Raw genomic sequence first — 15,303 nt, forward strand, 5'->3', positions numbered from 1 at the left:
AAGAAAAGTCCTCCCGGTGGTTGTCGCCTGCGGCGTTCTGCGTTGCTTCCTTGTGTCCTCGATGTCTCGCGGCCTCCACTTTCTCTTCTATCTTCCTCTCGGATATTCGCTACCTAATGTCCTGGCTGCTGATGAGGCGTCCGAACAACCAAAAAGACTGACAGAGCCGGCGGCTCGGCGCTCCGCAACAAGGAGGAAGGCGTTCTTCGCTCCACGTCTTTCTTCGTTTCCGCGAAATCTCCTCGCCTGTCTGGTCTCTCTTTTGTCTTCTTTGCCTTTCGGCTCCTCTCGGCCGTCGCTGCACTTCAGGACCTTCCGGTTCTCCTGACCGCCGCAGCGAGGGCGGTGTCTCCGACTTGCTCGCGCTCTGTGTCCTTCCCGTTCCCCGTCTCTTCTCCAAGGTTCTCTTGCCTCTGTTTCGTCTTCTCGCATCTACCGCTCGACGTTTGCCCTCCCCCCTTCCTTCGCTTCTCGCCCAGATCTTCCTCTGTGTGTAGTCGCCGGACTCCTCTGCATGCGTGTATCTCCGTGAACGCGTCGTCTCACTTCCCTGCCGTATCTTCTCGGTCTCCTCCGCTGCTGCGCGAGCCACCGTCATCTCCGTTTCTCTTCTCTCTCTTCTTCCTCTTCTTTCTCTTCTTCCCAACTCCTCTTTCCTGCTTTAAAAGGCGACACAAGCTCCACAGGCCCCCTACACACACACACAGTTGCATGCATGTATGTTTACATGCATACCTATGATTCTGTCTATTCAAGTGCGAATGTATATATATGTATATATATATATATATATATGTGTATATGTATGTATGTACATGTATATGTATGTCGTGAAAATCTGTATATCTAGATATGTGCATTCTTGCTTCAGAGGGAGAGAACTGTTCTCGCACCAAAAGTTCAGGAAGATCCGTTCTTCTCTCTCGGTCTTCCATCTTCTCGCGCTGTCGTCTTTCCAGCCCATTTAGTATCCACGCGCAGCTTTTCGTCTCCTTGTTTCTCCACTGCGTGTCTTCTCGCTTCGCGCGCCAGCCATTTTCTCTGGTTCCTTGTCTCCTCCTCGTCTGTGTGCTCGCACTCTCTCGACGCGACCGTCCTCTGGCGAGCAGGGGATTGCCGCCTCGCCGCTTGCGCCTTCGGCAGAGAAGGAATTTGCTCTCGAAGACAGACGCGCCGACGCAGAAGGGTGACGAGTGCAGAGGGGAGGAGAGGAAACGGACTCTCCAACTTGGAGGCACAGTCCACTTTTTAGATCCATTGTTTCCTGATGAATTGAAACACTGAGGTCTTTTGGAACGAGACGGGGAAACGAGGAAAATATCGCAAAGAGAACACGATGGAACTCGAACGGAACTGCATGCTGTACATCTACAGCAGTCGGGGGGACGCGCCTTCGACCGCGGAGCTGCAGAAGAAAATCGAAAGTCCCAACGAGGCGACGAAGGCAGAGGGCATGCAAGACCTCATCATCGGTGAGCGAGAATTCGGAAAACGTCGGGGAAAGTTTGGGGGAGGCGCAGTTGAACGAAAGACATGGCGTCAAAGGCGAAGACAAGAGCGAAAAGAGAAGAAGAGAGGAGGTGGAGAAGAAGGAGAAAAAGAAGAAGACGGACGTCAGTCTGAGGTAGAGCGGAGAGAAGAGAGGAAGAAGAAGGATCACAAAGTGGAAGAAGAAAGACGAGGAAGAAACTAGGGTGATTGTCGTCCTCTTGGGCCTCGTTATTTTCTTCCTTTGTGCACAGGCATGACGCAGGGAGAGGCGTACACTCGGCTGCTCATGACGGTCATTCGTTACGCAATGCCGAGCAAGGATAAACGAGTGAAAAAACTCACACAGCTTTACCTTGAAATCGTGGGCAAATGCAGGCCTGACGGATCCCTCAAAGAGGAAATGATTCTCGTTTGGTGAGAAGCAGATGCGCGCGTCCACCACCAAAGTCGCGTTTTTCAAAGGGTCGATTCCTCAAGGATCTGCAGAAACCGAGGCTCCACGTCCCCAACTGAGATACCTACACTCGCAGAAGCAGAGACGTACAAAGATATGCATGCGCATGTCTGTAGGTGTGTCGCGCAGAGTTTCCGCGCTTAAGGGTACTTGGAGCTGTCATGAACTTTTATTCGCAAACGTGAGGAAACCTGGTCCTTCGTGTCTGTCTGCAAATCTGTGCGGGCGTCTTTACACGGACACAGAAATCTAGATGTCGATATCTTTGGATCCCCCGTCGTCTTTGGAAGAGAGCTTTTCGGCCAGCGATGTGTGGAGAGATGGAAGCGAAGAACATATCTTTTCCTTTTCAGCAACGCGCTGCGGAACGACTTGATGTCTCCGAACGAGTACGTCCGCGGTTCCACGCTGCGTCTGCTCTCGAAGATTCGTCAATTCAAAGTTCTGGAGCCTCTCGTCGAAGCCATTCTGCAAAACCTCGTGAGACCGACTCCATAGTGTTAAAAAAAACAGAAAAACAACCGATGTCCCAGACATAGATATACTCTATATAAATGTATACAAATATATGGGGTTTATCTGCATCTATGCATGCAAATATATATATGTGTATATATATATATATATATATATCTGCGTGTGAACCTGTCTACATCAATGTGTCTACATGCTTCTCTCCGTAGCTCTCTGCCGCTACTCTATATATATATATATATATCTGTCGGATTCTGGATAAATAGAAGAAGTAGAATATGCATCTACATATGTAAGTATAGATCGACATCTCTGCGTATATAGAATGTATTTCCATTTGTGTGTGTATGTTGTGTGGCTCGTTCTTCTTCGTCACTGCATGTTTAAGAGATCCTTGTTTTTCGGGCAGGTCTGAGTCATTGGGGGTTCCGAGTTTCCTGTCTGCGGCAGGCATCTTCTTGTGTGAGGGACATGTGGAGATTCGCGCTGTTCTTTGGAAAATTTCAGAATCGCAGAATCCTGGACTTTCCGGGTGGGGATCCGAGCACCGTGTCTCGGGCAACTTGAGAAACCGAAGGAAGTTTTTTTTTCCTTTTCAGACACATCGCCACAGCTATGTTCGCAGAAACGCCGTCATGTGCGTTTACTCCATTGTGAAGAACTTTGGGTTGGATGCGATTCCAGCCGCGATTGATCAGATCGAGCAGATGCTTCTGTCGGTGAGTTTCCTCTCGCTTTTCATTTGCGCAAAGGGAGCACGAATTTGTCAGACATACACAGATGAGCAGACTCTTCTCCAGTGTGCAAAGGACGTCTCTGTCTTGTTTCTTTCCTTTCGTTCCTCGACTTCCGGTGTCCTCCCGTTCCTTCTCGTTCTCCTTCCTTCTCGTTCTCCTTCCTTCTCGTTCTCCTTCCTTCTCTTTCTCCTTCCTTCTCTTTCTCCTTCCTTCTCTTTCTCCTTCCTTCTCGTTCTCCTTCCTTCTCTTTCTCCTTCCTTCTCGTTCTCCTTCCTTCTCGTTCTCCTTTCTTCTCGTTCTCCTTCCTTCTCTTTCTCCTTCCTTCTCGTTCTCCTTCCTTCTCGTATTCCTTTCCCATTTTTTCGGCGCGTTTTGGCGATTTTTTTCAGGAGGGCGACTTGACGACGAAGCGCAACGCCTTCCTCGTGTTGGTGCACTGTGCGAGCAAACGAGCAATTCAATTTATTCTTCAACAGCGCTCTGAAGACGGCACTGGTGGCCTCGGCTTCCTGCTGAGCTCAGGCGACCTCTTTCAACTTGCGCTTCTGGAACTCCTCCGGAAAGTCTGCCGGCAAAAACAGCAGCAAAAAGTAAAAATCTTAAATTATACGTATATATATATATACATATGCATATATATATATATATATATCTGCATACATCTGTGTGTTTTCTTTCTGTTTTTCGATCTAGCCTTGTCTTCACTCAGCAGTGGTTAGAATAGCACGCGAGAGGCTCTTGCGAGAAATGGTGATCAGACATCACGGCTTTCCCCATCTCGTTTTCTCTTTCTGTTTTTTTTCTGGACGAACTATGATTCTCTTCCCCTCTCTGCATTTCTCTGTTGCTCTTTGGGTGTCTGTATTTCTTTCCCTGTTTTGCTATCTCTCGTCTTCCCTCTCCGTCTGACTCTCTTTTTCTCTTTCTCGGATAGTGTGCTCCGGTTGAAAAGATACCAGGCTCGGAGGGGAGATTTTCTTTCTCACTTCTCCGTTCCAGACCGAGGCTCTTCTGTGCGCAACGCGGAGTTTCGGCAGACACGGAAAAGCGACTTTCTTTTTTCTACGTAGCTTTGGAGAACCTCACTCTGCTCTTTTCTTCGCGTATTCGTCACCGTCGAGAAAACTCCCGAATAGTCCGGGAGCAGACCAAGTTGTGGCGTCTCTTCAAGTTCGTGTACATCTTGGTGCCGATGTACTTCCACTTCTGCCTGTGTGTACATACGCACATATATATATATATACATATATATATATATATACATATGCATATGCATATACATATATATATGCATGCATCGCTGCGTAATCTTTCTGACGGAAGAGGATTTCCGCAAAAGCAACGTCTTCTTTTCTGTCAGTAAAAAGTCTCTCGACCGTGCGGGTCGGCGAACGCGGCGTTTCGGATGTCTGTACAGGGAGGTTTCAGCGTTGTCTGGGGCGGGCGTCCGCGAGGAGGACTCCTCGTTCAGGTCTGCAGGTCCTCCTCTTCATGATCGCGTACTTGGAACGTCTCTGTCTGTCCAGGCTGGCTTGCTGCGGCTGATCGTCTCCATTCTGCCGAACACCCTGCCGTCGGTGGCGTACGAAGGCGCATGTTCGCTCCTGGCGCTGTCGAGGGCGCCGGTGTCTCTGAAGGCTGCTGCAGGCGCGTTCGCTTCGCTCCTCTGCGGGAACAGCGACAACAATGTGAAGCTCATTGTTCTCGATCGACTCCAGGAGTGCGTCCAGAGAGCAAGTCGCCGAACGATGGAGGAGTTCGTCATCGACCTCCTCAGAGGTACGAAGGAACTGCACCGGTTCTCCAGAACTCGCCAGCAGTCTGCCTCCAAAGAGTGACATGCTTTAGGTAGAGCAGTGAAAGACATGTCGCAGAACGACGAAAGACGTTCTCGACCCTCTCCGAGACACGATCTTCTCAGAAGGTGCAACATCGCCTCAAGACATCCACTTCTTCGACACATGCATGCAGTCATACGAGAATACCGTTTATTCATATACTTACATACATACATACATACATATATATGTATATATATATATATATATGTATGTGTATAGATTTGTATGTGTGTACATCTTTGTAGGCTTTGACATTGCGCAGCAAACTACATCAGTGCGCATGTAACGCTGTTTCTGCTGTCTGTATTTCAATATCAGTGTACACATATATATATATATATATATGTATATATATATGTATATTTATGTCTATGTATACGTGTCATTAGAGGAGTGCATGAAGGTGTTTGTAGGGTGGCATTTGTCTGGGTGAGGCGTTCGATTTGATGGAAGGCGGACGTGAGGCGCATTCATTTATGTTTCTTCTCTGTGTTTTTATTTGCGTGGTTATTGTGTTCTGCGCTCTTCCCCGCTTCTGCTTTCTTCTGCAGGCTTGCAGACGCCGTCGCTCGAAGTGCGTCGCAAGATTTTGGACCTCGTCCTGCAGATCGTCGGAAAGAACTCGGTGGAGCAGTTGCTCAATGTCCTGAAGCGCGAACTGCTTCGCACGGCAGAGCCTGAGCAGCTGACGGTGCCCAGGACGATGGAGTACCGCAGACTCCTCATCAAAGCGGTGGTGAGGAAATTGGAACTCAGAGGCGTTCGTCAGGAAGTCGGGAGGCGACGCGTCCTGTTGCGTAGATCGTTCCGAGACTCGTTCAACTCGTTCTTTGCGACGAAGGCGAGGGTCTCAGCCAAGCTGTTTCCTGAGTGGGGAAGAAGATCGGCACACCTGGCGATAGGCGAACGTACTTTTTTCTGCAGTGTATGCGTCTGAAGAGAGTCTTTGTTGGGGAAGCGAGTCTCTGGGTCGCAAGCTCGTCGCTCTCTTGAAAACGGCGGCAAAGTGGGTGGAGCGTTCCTCGCTGGACGAGGCCCAGACCCCAGACGCAACAGTACAGTCAAGGAAGCCACTTTCGTTTTACGTTGGTTTCTCCCGTTTTTCCCCTTCTCGTCGGTTGTCTGGTCTCTGCTTCCCTCGTCTTTTCTTCTTTCTCTGCTTCCCTCGTCTTTTCTTCTTTCTCTTCTTTCTCTTCTTTTCTTTTCTTCTTTTCTTTTTCTTGCTCGTTGTTTGGCCTTCTTCGTCTGTATTGGGTTTCGCGCCTCTCTGCCTCGCTCCTTGGCCTCTCTGTCTCTGTCGTCTGTTGACGCTCTGAAGGACTGCGTTGCGTTTCCGCAGCACTCCTGCTGCACGCGTTTTCCGGAGGCGGCGGCCTCGGTCGTGAACGTCTTGATCGACTTCCTGGGAGACCCCGATGTGACCACAGCGACCGAAGTCGCCGTCGTCGTTCGCGAGCTCGTCGCAACGTGTGTGCACCTCCGTTCGCGCATCATCTCGCGCGTCGTCGACGCCTTCCCCGACCTCGCACATGCCAGGTTAGAGGCCCCCAGAAAGACCGACCGAACAGACGCGTGGACAGAAAGGGAGGAGAAAACAGAGGCCAAAGAGAGACAGGCAGACAAGAGAGAGAGACCAAAGAGAGAGAGAGACCAAAGAGAGAGAGAGGCAGACAAGAGAGAGAGGGAAGGAGGGGACGATGAGGTGTAGGGCAGACCGCACAGAAGGTGAGCAGAAGCGGCGAGTCGTTTAGAATTTCGCGATGTTTTCAGAGTCCTGCGAGTGTCGCTGTGGATGCTGGGCGAATTCTGCGAAGACTCCGAGCTCCTCGATTCGTTCCTGACGGCGGTCTACGCAGCGTGTTCTCCTCTCCCCTTCACCTCAGGTGAGGATGCAGAGGACGAGGGCAGGGGGGGGGGGAGGCGAAGGCGCGTTCGGCGAGAAGGTTTCGACGACGCTCTGGAGGGAAGCGAGAAGAGAATTTGGATTTGCAGTCGAGGCGCGCTGCGAACGAGAGAAGAAGGTGCAGAGACAGGTGCGAGTTCGGAGGAAACGGTCTGGGTCTGCGCCTCTGGGGAGGACAAAGCCTTGTCTCGACTTCGTTTCGTGGAGACACTCTGTTCCTTTTCGTCGCAGGCGATTCCGGCGGCGCGGAAGGCGAGCAGCGCAGCGGCTGTCAGCCGAAGCTGAAAATGACGACTCGAACGGTCGTTCTGGAAGACGGAACGTACGGAACTGAGGATGTCTACGAAAGTGTGAACGAGAAAGGAGACTCTTCCGCGAAAGCCGGTGAGATGCGGCAGCGAGGGAGAAGAGGGCGACACCCGAAAAGAGAGCGAAGGGATGCGAGAAACAGAGAGAGAGCGAAGGGATGCGAGAGACAGGGCGACGCAAAGCGGCAGGACGACGAGACGAGTGGAAACCGTGCAGGTTCTGAGTGGCGTGACTTCGCAGGGAAAACGGCGCTACGGAAGTTCATTCTGGGCGGCGACTTCCTTCTCGCGTCAACGGTGGCGGTGACATGCGCGAAGTTGATTCTGAAGACGAGTGACGAAGTGCATGCGCAGCTGGTTGAGGAGTTCGAAAGACATCGGGAAGCTGTGCAGGAGAAGGCCGGCCGCCGGACGCTGACAGGAGATGCCCAGGCGCGAGAAACGCTTCTGGAGAGACAGGAACTCGAGGGAAAAGTCGCGCCAGTCAAACTCCGAGCTTCCACGTAGGCGAGGGGGCACAGGGGGGGCGAACGAAAGAAGAGGAGAGTACCGAGCAGATGGAGAAAGGCAAGTGGAAGAGAAGAACAAGAACAGGAAGAAGAAGAAGAGCAAGAACAGGAAGAAGTAGAAGAACAAGAACAGGAAGAAGAAGAAAAGAAGAAAAAGGACGAGAGACATCAAAAGGAGTCGAGAGAGAGGAGAGAATGCAGCAGAAAAGGGAAAGCGGGGCAGAGCAGACAGAGAAGAAGAGGCGTTTGTGGGGATGAGGACGAGTGGGGGAACTGTTGACAGAGAGAAGATTTCCTTGCATGCTTCCGCCGTCGCTGCAGGCGAGCGTCTTTGAAAACAGGGAGCGTTTGTCTGCTGAAAATGTTCGCTTTGCAGGGAGCAAAAGACGCGGGTGCTCTACCTCGTGGCTTGTCTGCTCAAGTTCCTTCGCCTCTCTTCCTCAGGCGCAGGCGCACACTCCGACGCGGCGATTCGAGTTTGCCAGAGTCTCCGGGCTCTCTGTGGGCTGATGGTAATTTTTTTTTCGTGGTAACATTCTCGTCGTCTGCTGCGTCGCATCCTACAGAGTTCTGTCTCCAGTCCAGTTCCTTCTCGTTTCCGGGTTCCCCTTGTTCTTCTCGTCGTTCTTCCTCTCCTCTGTCTTCTCTCCTGCCTCCTGTGCTTCGCTCTTTGTTGTGTGGGGTGGGCGAGCTCTTCTCTCTTGCTGACCGTTGTCTGCGAGTGGCGTCTGTCGAGTGTTGCTTGTCGATTTCGCCGCGCTTTTCAGACCGGTTTGGAGAAGGAGAAGGCCTTCGTCCGGCACTGGGTCCACCACGGGAGATTCGCGCTCGAGCGCGTCCTGGCCCTCGGTCCCGTGAGCGACGATCCTTTTACGTGGAACCTCAAAGACGCTGAAGACGAGAAGGTCAGTGGCATAGTTTTTCAAAAGAAAGTTCCACGGAACCTGTGCGCAAAGGCGAAAGAGGTACCTCGCTGTCTGCCTCGTTTCGATGGCTTCCTTCTCTGTTTTCTTCGCGTCTCTCCTTAGAGTCGCAGGCCGCAGGTTTTCGTGGATTTCCCTCTCGCGGCCGCGTGCAGAAACTGAGATGCCTGTACGAGACACACACGAACCCAGGGCGCTCTGGAGCGAGAGAAAACGCTGTGCGCGCGCGTCTGTTTTCGCGTCTGTTTCTCGGCGAAGCGAACTCGGCGAAATTTCATTTTTTCGTTTTTTTTTAATTTTTAAAATTTTTTCTCGCTTTCAGACGGTCTCGGCTCCCGACGACCTCGCGTTTTTCCGACAGCTGCGCCCCGATCGTCAGTCGTTGATGGTCGCGTCTGAAGGCGTCGCGGCGGTTGGGGAAGACAGCCTGGAGGAAGACGAAATCTACTATTCTGCATGCGCGGGACTTGCGCGCGGCGCCGAGTTGGAGGAAGTCGACGAAACTGAAGCAGATCTGCAACTGACTGTCGGCGGCGCAGGCGGAACGTCTCCTTCGCTCTTCGGAGGCAACGCGAAAGACGACGCTGCTCTCTTTCAACAGAGACTCGCGAAAGTTCAACCCATCACTGGGCAAGCCGTCAGTCAAAACACACCCAGTTCGTCTTTTTTTTCAAACAAAGAGGCGTCCGCCCTAACACATACTGAGGCATATACATATATATACATATATATAGATATATATGCATATATATAGATATATATACATATATATAGATATATATATATATATGTATATAGATTTGTGTATATATGTTTATGTGTGTGTAGGCGTGTCGGTTTCAGGTGGGGAGGAATGAGAGGAAGAGCCGCGTCCTTTTCTGTGCATCTCTCCGAGAATCCTCTTCGATTTGCAAGTATACGCGTTTATGTGCATGCATGGGTTTGTAACCGAGTGCCTGTTTGCTGTGTAGGTTTGTGGGTGGCTGGGTGTCGTGGCTGCGCAGAACGTAGGTCACTCTTTTCTGACTGGTTTTGTGTAGGATCCGTTGTACGTGGAGGCATTCTTGCAAGTGAATCAGTTCGACCTCCTCGTCGAGATGCTCGTTGTCAACCGCACTCAAGATTCTCTCCAGAACGTGACGGTGGAGCTGTCTACTCACGGTGAGGCGACTAACGAATGCATTTCCTCGCCAAGTGTTCTCTCTCTCCACGAACTGGCTCCGCTTCCGTCGCTTTCTGTTTCACTCGCAGAAAACGTTTCTGAAGATCCGCTACCCTGGTCCTGTGTCTGTTCTCGGGGCGTCTCCATCGCTCTCTCTCTTTCTCGGTTCCTCTGTCCGTTCGTATGTTCATCTCTGAGCCTGCGTCGAGAAACGACGGTGTCCACTGAGAAGCGGCATCCTCCATCGGAAACGGTATCGTTCATCGAAGCATATTGGTGTCGTGGAAGACGCAGCTGCATAGACAGCGAGATCACTCGCTTGCTCGCGTTTCTGAACAGGAGAAGAACCTGTCTTCATTTCATCCGAGCGCTCGTCAGTTTCTTGTGCTGCTCGTGTTTCTCCCCTTCTCGCGTCATTAGGAGATCTGAAGTTGGTGGAGCGCCCCGCGCCTGTCTCGCTCGCTCCTGGACAGCAGGCGGTGCTGCACGCGCCGATCAAAGTGCGAAGCACAGAGGCGGGGATCATTCTGGGCTACGTCACCTTCAGTCGGCGCGGGTCCTCCGACAAAGAATGTCTTGTGTTGAACGAACTGCACATCGATGTCCTCGACTACATCGAGAGACGGTGGACGTGCGAACTGGCGTTCCGTTCCATGTGGGCCGAATTCGAATGGGAGAATAAAATCCACGTCAATACTTCTTTTACGTAAGTCGAGACAAAGTCGATACGCTGCAGCGCTCCGCATTCAAAACTGTAACAGGCATGGAACCCCAAACCACAGATACATATATATATATATATATATACATATATGCATATATATATATATATATAGATTAATATAGATGTACATATGCGTAGCCATGCATATATTTGCACGTGTGCATCTACCTAAAAGTATATATGTGTAAGTATACATACAAATATATATATATATATATATATATGTTCAAGTATCTATGTATGCGTGGGTGTTTTGAACGAGGGCGCGGTTCTCCTGCGTTTCCGTTGCAGCGACGTTTCCGAGTTTTTGGAGCATCTGATGAAGATGACAAATCTCACGGTGGTGGGCTTCAGGCCGCCAGCGAGCGTCATGCGTCGGCTGAAGTTCTCAGCTGCGTGCGCTGGGTTGGACGAGGCAGAGAGAGCAGCGGGAGATGGAGAAGAAGACGAAGATCGCTATTTGCAGTCCGTGCGAAAGATCCCCACACTTCGGAAGCTCTCCGAAAGCTCGTCCTTCTTCGCCGTGAATCTGTACTCCAGAAGCATCTTTGGTGCGCGACAGAAAAAGCGACAGGATTTCTCCAGAAGCGACAGTGCATGAAGAGACAGCGACGCGGACCTGCAGACAGAGGAACTTTGAGATCCTGCCGTGGACTGAGAGCGGTTCCCGGAGTCATGCATCCTTTCTGTTTGTTGATGCAAGAAGCAAGCGTTGCCTTCTTTTCGCAGGAATAGATCTCTGCAGTATGAACTGTCTGTGCGGTTTAGTGGAGCTGTGGGTGAAAGGCTCTGGCGTTCTCCACGTGGTTGACTTGTGTACACTCTGGGACTCTGGGGTGTGCGTGTGGCTTTTCAGGCGAAGATGCCTTGGTGAACGTGAGCATTGAAAAGCTTCCTGGAGGCAAACTGGCAGGAAGCATCCGCATTCGCAGTCGTACTCAGGTGAGAGAGCGAGAGAGAGTTCTCGGCACTGCTTTGTAAAGGTTGGTGCTCCTTTCTTGCGAGAGGTCTCCAACTTCTCGTTTTCCCTGTGAACTTCTCTGCTCGGTTTTCTTGGACTTTCTCCAAATTGCGCGTTTTCCCTGTTTGTCGAGTTCCGCTGAGATCCCCCTTTCCTCCCGTGCTGCTCTCATTCGTGTGCCAAGGTGTTTTCCGTCTTCAAAAATGCGGCTTTCTGCCGGTGTCGCTCCGGTCTTTCGACCAAGTCGCGTCTTTCTGTGCAGTTCAGGGCTCCCAGTGTTTCTCTCTTTTCAGGGCATCGCTCTCAGCCTAGGAGACCGCATCACAGTTGTTCAGCGCGGTCTGACCAAGTAAAGAAGGCGACGCACCGCGGAATGTCGGCTGCCGCGTTTCTCTTCCAGGGGAACGCGAGGGTTCTGCGGAACATGTTTTCAATGGGTGAATGAATGCGTTAGCGCTCAAGTCCCGAGGTGGTGGCGTTCATGTGTTCGCAAGCACTTGCACTGTTGACGGACTGTTTCTTGAACTGTTCTGGGAAGCGAACTGGTCGGAGATGTCCTTGTGGCTTCTGCCGAAAAAAAAGTTCATCGAAATCCAAAAGATAACCCTGTGAGGGGCGGAACAACGGGAAGCCTCTATTTTTCGTACTCAAAATACGTCTCTGGTCAAAGGATCTGCGATCCAGAACGTTGGAGCGGACTTCCGTCACTAGATTCTTGAGGAAGATGTTCACACGGTGCTGCATCTCTGCTCGGTGTCGTGCGCCTTTCCCCGTGGCAAAAAGGCTACAAACGAAGAACGCGCTCACGGCAACACACACCGAAGAAACGGCTATCCGGTTCCTTCTCCGTGGCTGTTTCCTTCGAGTTCTACCTTGAGAACGAAAGAAGGGAGATGGGATTTGCGTTCGTTGGCGAGAGAAAATGAAGTCCACCCGACAAAAGGAAAGACGCAATGCATTTGGAACGCAGTAGACATCCGTGAAACACATGCGTGGAGCAAAGTACCGCAGGGAAACAGCGAAAACGCGTTTCGTTATCACGCTCCCCTGTCGCTACACTGTATCTAAGCGTGGTGCGCGCTCGAATCCAAATGTAGTTAGGCGGTTTTGCGTTGAAAAAATGTGCGACAGGACTGGACGGCAGAAACCGAGAGAGTTAAGGAAACGGCTGCACGATGAGCAAAAAGAAATCAAGAAATCAAGCCGCTCCGTGCTCACTGTACACTCACGTTCCGCCAATGTTGTCTGAGACATTGCTTCGTTGACACGAGCGAGTTCACCCGAACCTGTGGAGGCGAATCAACACAAACAGTTTGGTCACTTTGCATATCGAGACGACAGCAGATTCCTGACAATACAGAGTCTAGTTCGTGGTTGCCGAGATTCATTTCTCATGAGATTTCGATAGTAATTCTATAGCGGGGCCGCGGGCATTTTCTACGTAGTATGCATGTTTTGTTGCTCGGCGAAGAAAATCAGATATGGCCGTTGCGACTCGTTCATTCTCAACTCAGTACTGCAAGGTGGCGTGCCGAAAACTCATCTCCGTACACGGTTTGACATCTAAAATGATTAGAGTCTTTTTCTCGGATCATGAAGGGGATTTGAGAAAACGATATTCTTCAGACACTCAATGCTGGCCGCACACGCTGGTGTAAGCAACTGTCGAGTACGACTGGAGTACCCAGGTTTGCTCTCACGATTTCCAAAGAGTGCGAATATGAGGATACCTCTAACGGCAACACGTTCCGTAAAAAGGTCGCAAGGTACTTCAACGAAGAAGAGTCCTTGAAACTGCAACCTGTCGTGAGGCTGATGTGAAGAGTTCCCCTGTCCGCTGCCAGATGCCGTCGGCATTCGAGTTTGTGAGGCTCGATGAATCCAGAAACCAAAGTTTCTGTCCAGATAATGCTTGTCTTCCAACATTCGTACATTCCCCGTTGTAGGTAAAATAAAGTGGGTTTTGGGGAGCATCGGGAAGCCATGATACAGCTGCAAGACGGACGGGCTAAGAACACTCTTTGAAGCCACGGGTGATCGAAAAGGTTTTACTTGCTTTCTCGAGGGTCGTTTTGTCGTGGCATCTCGATCATCACTTGTTCTTCCTCTTGCTGCTCTTCGCCTTTCTCCAGTGGACCATGCAACGCTCATTCTCCCTTCAGGTTTCCGCACTCTTTCAAGTCTGACCCGGCTTCCTGGCCTGCGCACAGGACCCAACTGTGATCCCTTCAGTTGACCTGAAATGAGTGTCTCAACAGTCAGGCACTTTGAGATCCCAGTGAAGTGAAGATTCGGCACTGACTGAAATGACGCCGATGGTTCTGTGCTTTGTTTTTCTCGCTGCGTCTCTTTCGACATCTCACTTTGAACTCTCATGATGTACATAGTGGTCTGACCAGCCGACAGCGGCTGTCTGCGCGCATGCGGAGATCGAAACGTCAATGACCGCTGTTCGGCTTGCAAGCATTTTCGTTTCCTGTCACGAACGGCTTGGTCGTAACTCTTGGAACGAATTTCTGCACAGCAAGGATACCCTGGAAAACGCAGGCTTTGTGCGTCGGCTAATCTCAGGTCGATAGAGCACAGAATTTTCTAACGGCTTCTAGGAGTATTCGTAGTAGCAGTCATCGTGACAAGCCGAATGGCTTCATCCGCCGCGGCTTCCGAACGACTAGATGTGACCGGCCATGTGTGCCCATGAAGGCCTTTTGAAGTGCCCCAGGCCGTTTGAAGAGGTTTGTCCGCTCTTTTCATCCTCATTTTCGAGAACTAGTGTCTATCCCGGGACCTTCTGTAGTGGCTTGTGCCCCTAGAGGTGGCTGTGCGCGTCTTGAATCTGTCGAGATCTTTGTCTCGTTCCTTGACGACAGTGGTGGGTCAATCAAAAAATTGAAGGTTGGCCTGGCGGCAAGGGATCACTTCATGAAGGAACTTTGGTCGCTTTTCGGGAAAAGACAGTGACACGAAGCTCGCGGATTTTTCACAATGAAGCTTGATGTACGGGTCATCAACCTTGAGGACGATAGCAAACAGACGGTCACAGTAGAGTCATGGGAGACGGTGAAAACTGTCAAGAATCTGGTAGGTGATCGGAAAGAGGGGGCCGGTACTATTTGTGCGACTGCGTCAATGTAAACCGTGTGAATGCTGTACAACAAGCTGGAAGGGAACTGCAGGACGTTTTTTTGTGGCGTTCGGAAGCCTCCGCCACACAGCCTTTAACGCTGAGCTATCGACTCACTACAACAGCAGACGGGAGCGACATGTCGAATGCCGTACGCTCAGGGGCTCTTGGAAAATTAAAACAGGGCTCTCAATGTAGGCACTAGACGGCGGCACACAGAGCGGCGGGACTGTCTCGAGTAATCTTTCGTGTTCCCCTAGTGGACCGTCTATAGAACCTTGTACCCAAGCGATGCTAATTTGTCGCCTGCTAGTCGCATTCTTCTCGTTTTCAGATCGAGCAGAAGACTGGCATCCTTGAATCAGAGCAGCATTACTATCTCGGAGTTCAGCTGATTGAAGACTCGATGCCAGCAGATCAGCTGCGGAAAAAAGCGAAGGCGGAAGACCGGGTCCCGCCTGACGACAGTAAGCACCGATCAGCGTGATGACAACAATTCAGGAACTCCCAGTCTTGAACCACAGTTCAGTCTAATGTCTCGACTTACGTAATGAGTCGTCTGGTTGTCATTGTCAAATTTCCCACGCAGGCGATGGAGTACATGTTGTGGAGGTAAAGATGTACACGGGCAAGGCACCTATAGACTTTGACGATTCTTTCTTTAAAGGTGAGTTTGGATGCCTATTTCTTTC

The 15,303-nt window shown here is 50.9% G+C and overlaps 5 protein-coding genes across 5 annotated transcripts in view; 2 read left to right on the forward strand and 3 right to left on the reverse strand.

Annotated features, from left to right (window-relative positions):
- TGME49_267000 (hypothetical protein) lies at window positions 1–1,258 on the reverse strand (the record flags this gene model as incomplete). The annotated part of the gene is made up of 3 exons (XM_002368737.2): window positions 1–510; window positions 547–691; window positions 1,006–1,258. 3 exons carry the CDS (start codon window positions 1,256–1,258, stop codon window positions 306–308), a joined length of 603 nt encoding a protein of 200 aa, XP_002368778.1. The 3' UTR covers window positions 1–305.
- TGME49_266990 (beta-COP) lies at window positions 36–12,297 on the forward strand. The gene is made up of 19 exons (XM_002368738.2): window positions 36–1,472; window positions 1,743–1,905; window positions 2,299–2,425; window positions 3,019–3,138; window positions 3,546–3,746; window positions 4,683–4,935; window positions 5,549–5,733; window positions 6,337–6,533; window positions 6,768–6,880; window positions 7,132–7,284; window positions 7,450–7,711; window positions 8,094–8,229; window positions 8,485–8,622; window positions 8,963–9,277; window positions 9,681–9,801; window positions 10,223–10,508; window positions 10,818–11,077; window positions 11,383–11,468; window positions 11,781–12,297. Exons 1-19 carry the CDS (start codon window positions 1,337–1,339, stop codon window positions 11,838–11,840), a joined length of 3,312 nt encoding a protein of 1,103 aa, XP_002368779.1. The 5' UTR covers window positions 36–1,336; the 3' UTR covers window positions 11,841–12,297.
- Window positions 11,945–13,872, reverse strand: TGME49_266980 (hypothetical protein; the record flags this gene model as incomplete). The annotated part of the gene is made up of 3 exons (XM_018781449.1): window positions 11,945–12,054; window positions 12,717–12,773; window positions 13,218–13,872. The coding sequence occupies 3 exons, from the start codon at window positions 13,870–13,872 to the stop codon at window positions 11,945–11,947; spliced, it is 822 nt and encodes a 273-aa protein (XP_018636252.1).
- TGME49_266970 (hypothetical protein) overlaps window positions 12,365–15,303 on the forward strand; it is a 4,905-nt gene continuing 1,966 nt past the window's right edge. Inside the window, exons 1-3 of the mRNA XM_002368735.2 lie at window positions 12,365–14,568; window positions 14,946–15,078; window positions 15,201–15,278. Of these exons, the coding sequence (XP_002368776.1) occupies window positions 14,473–14,568; window positions 14,946–15,078; window positions 15,201–15,278 (307 nt within the window). The 5' untranslated portion in view covers window positions 12,365–14,472. The remainder of the gene's footprint in view (window positions 14,569–14,945; window positions 15,079–15,200; window positions 15,279–15,303) is intronic.
- TGME49_266960 (beta tubulin) overlaps window positions 14,857–15,303 on the reverse strand; it is a 7,948-nt gene continuing 7,501 nt past the window's right edge. Inside the window, exon 6 of the mRNA XM_018781448.1 lies at window positions 14,857–15,069. The gene's annotated coding sequence lies outside the window, so the exon portion shown is untranslated. The remainder of the gene's footprint in view (window positions 15,070–15,303) is intronic.

The sequence above is a fragment of the Toxoplasma gondii genome, chromosome IX (assembly GCF_000006565.2).
Source record: "Toxoplasma gondii ME49 chromosome IX, whole genome shotgun sequence".
Taxonomy (NCBI): Eukaryota; Apicomplexa; class Conoidasida; order Eucoccidiorida; family Sarcocystidae; genus Toxoplasma; species Toxoplasma gondii.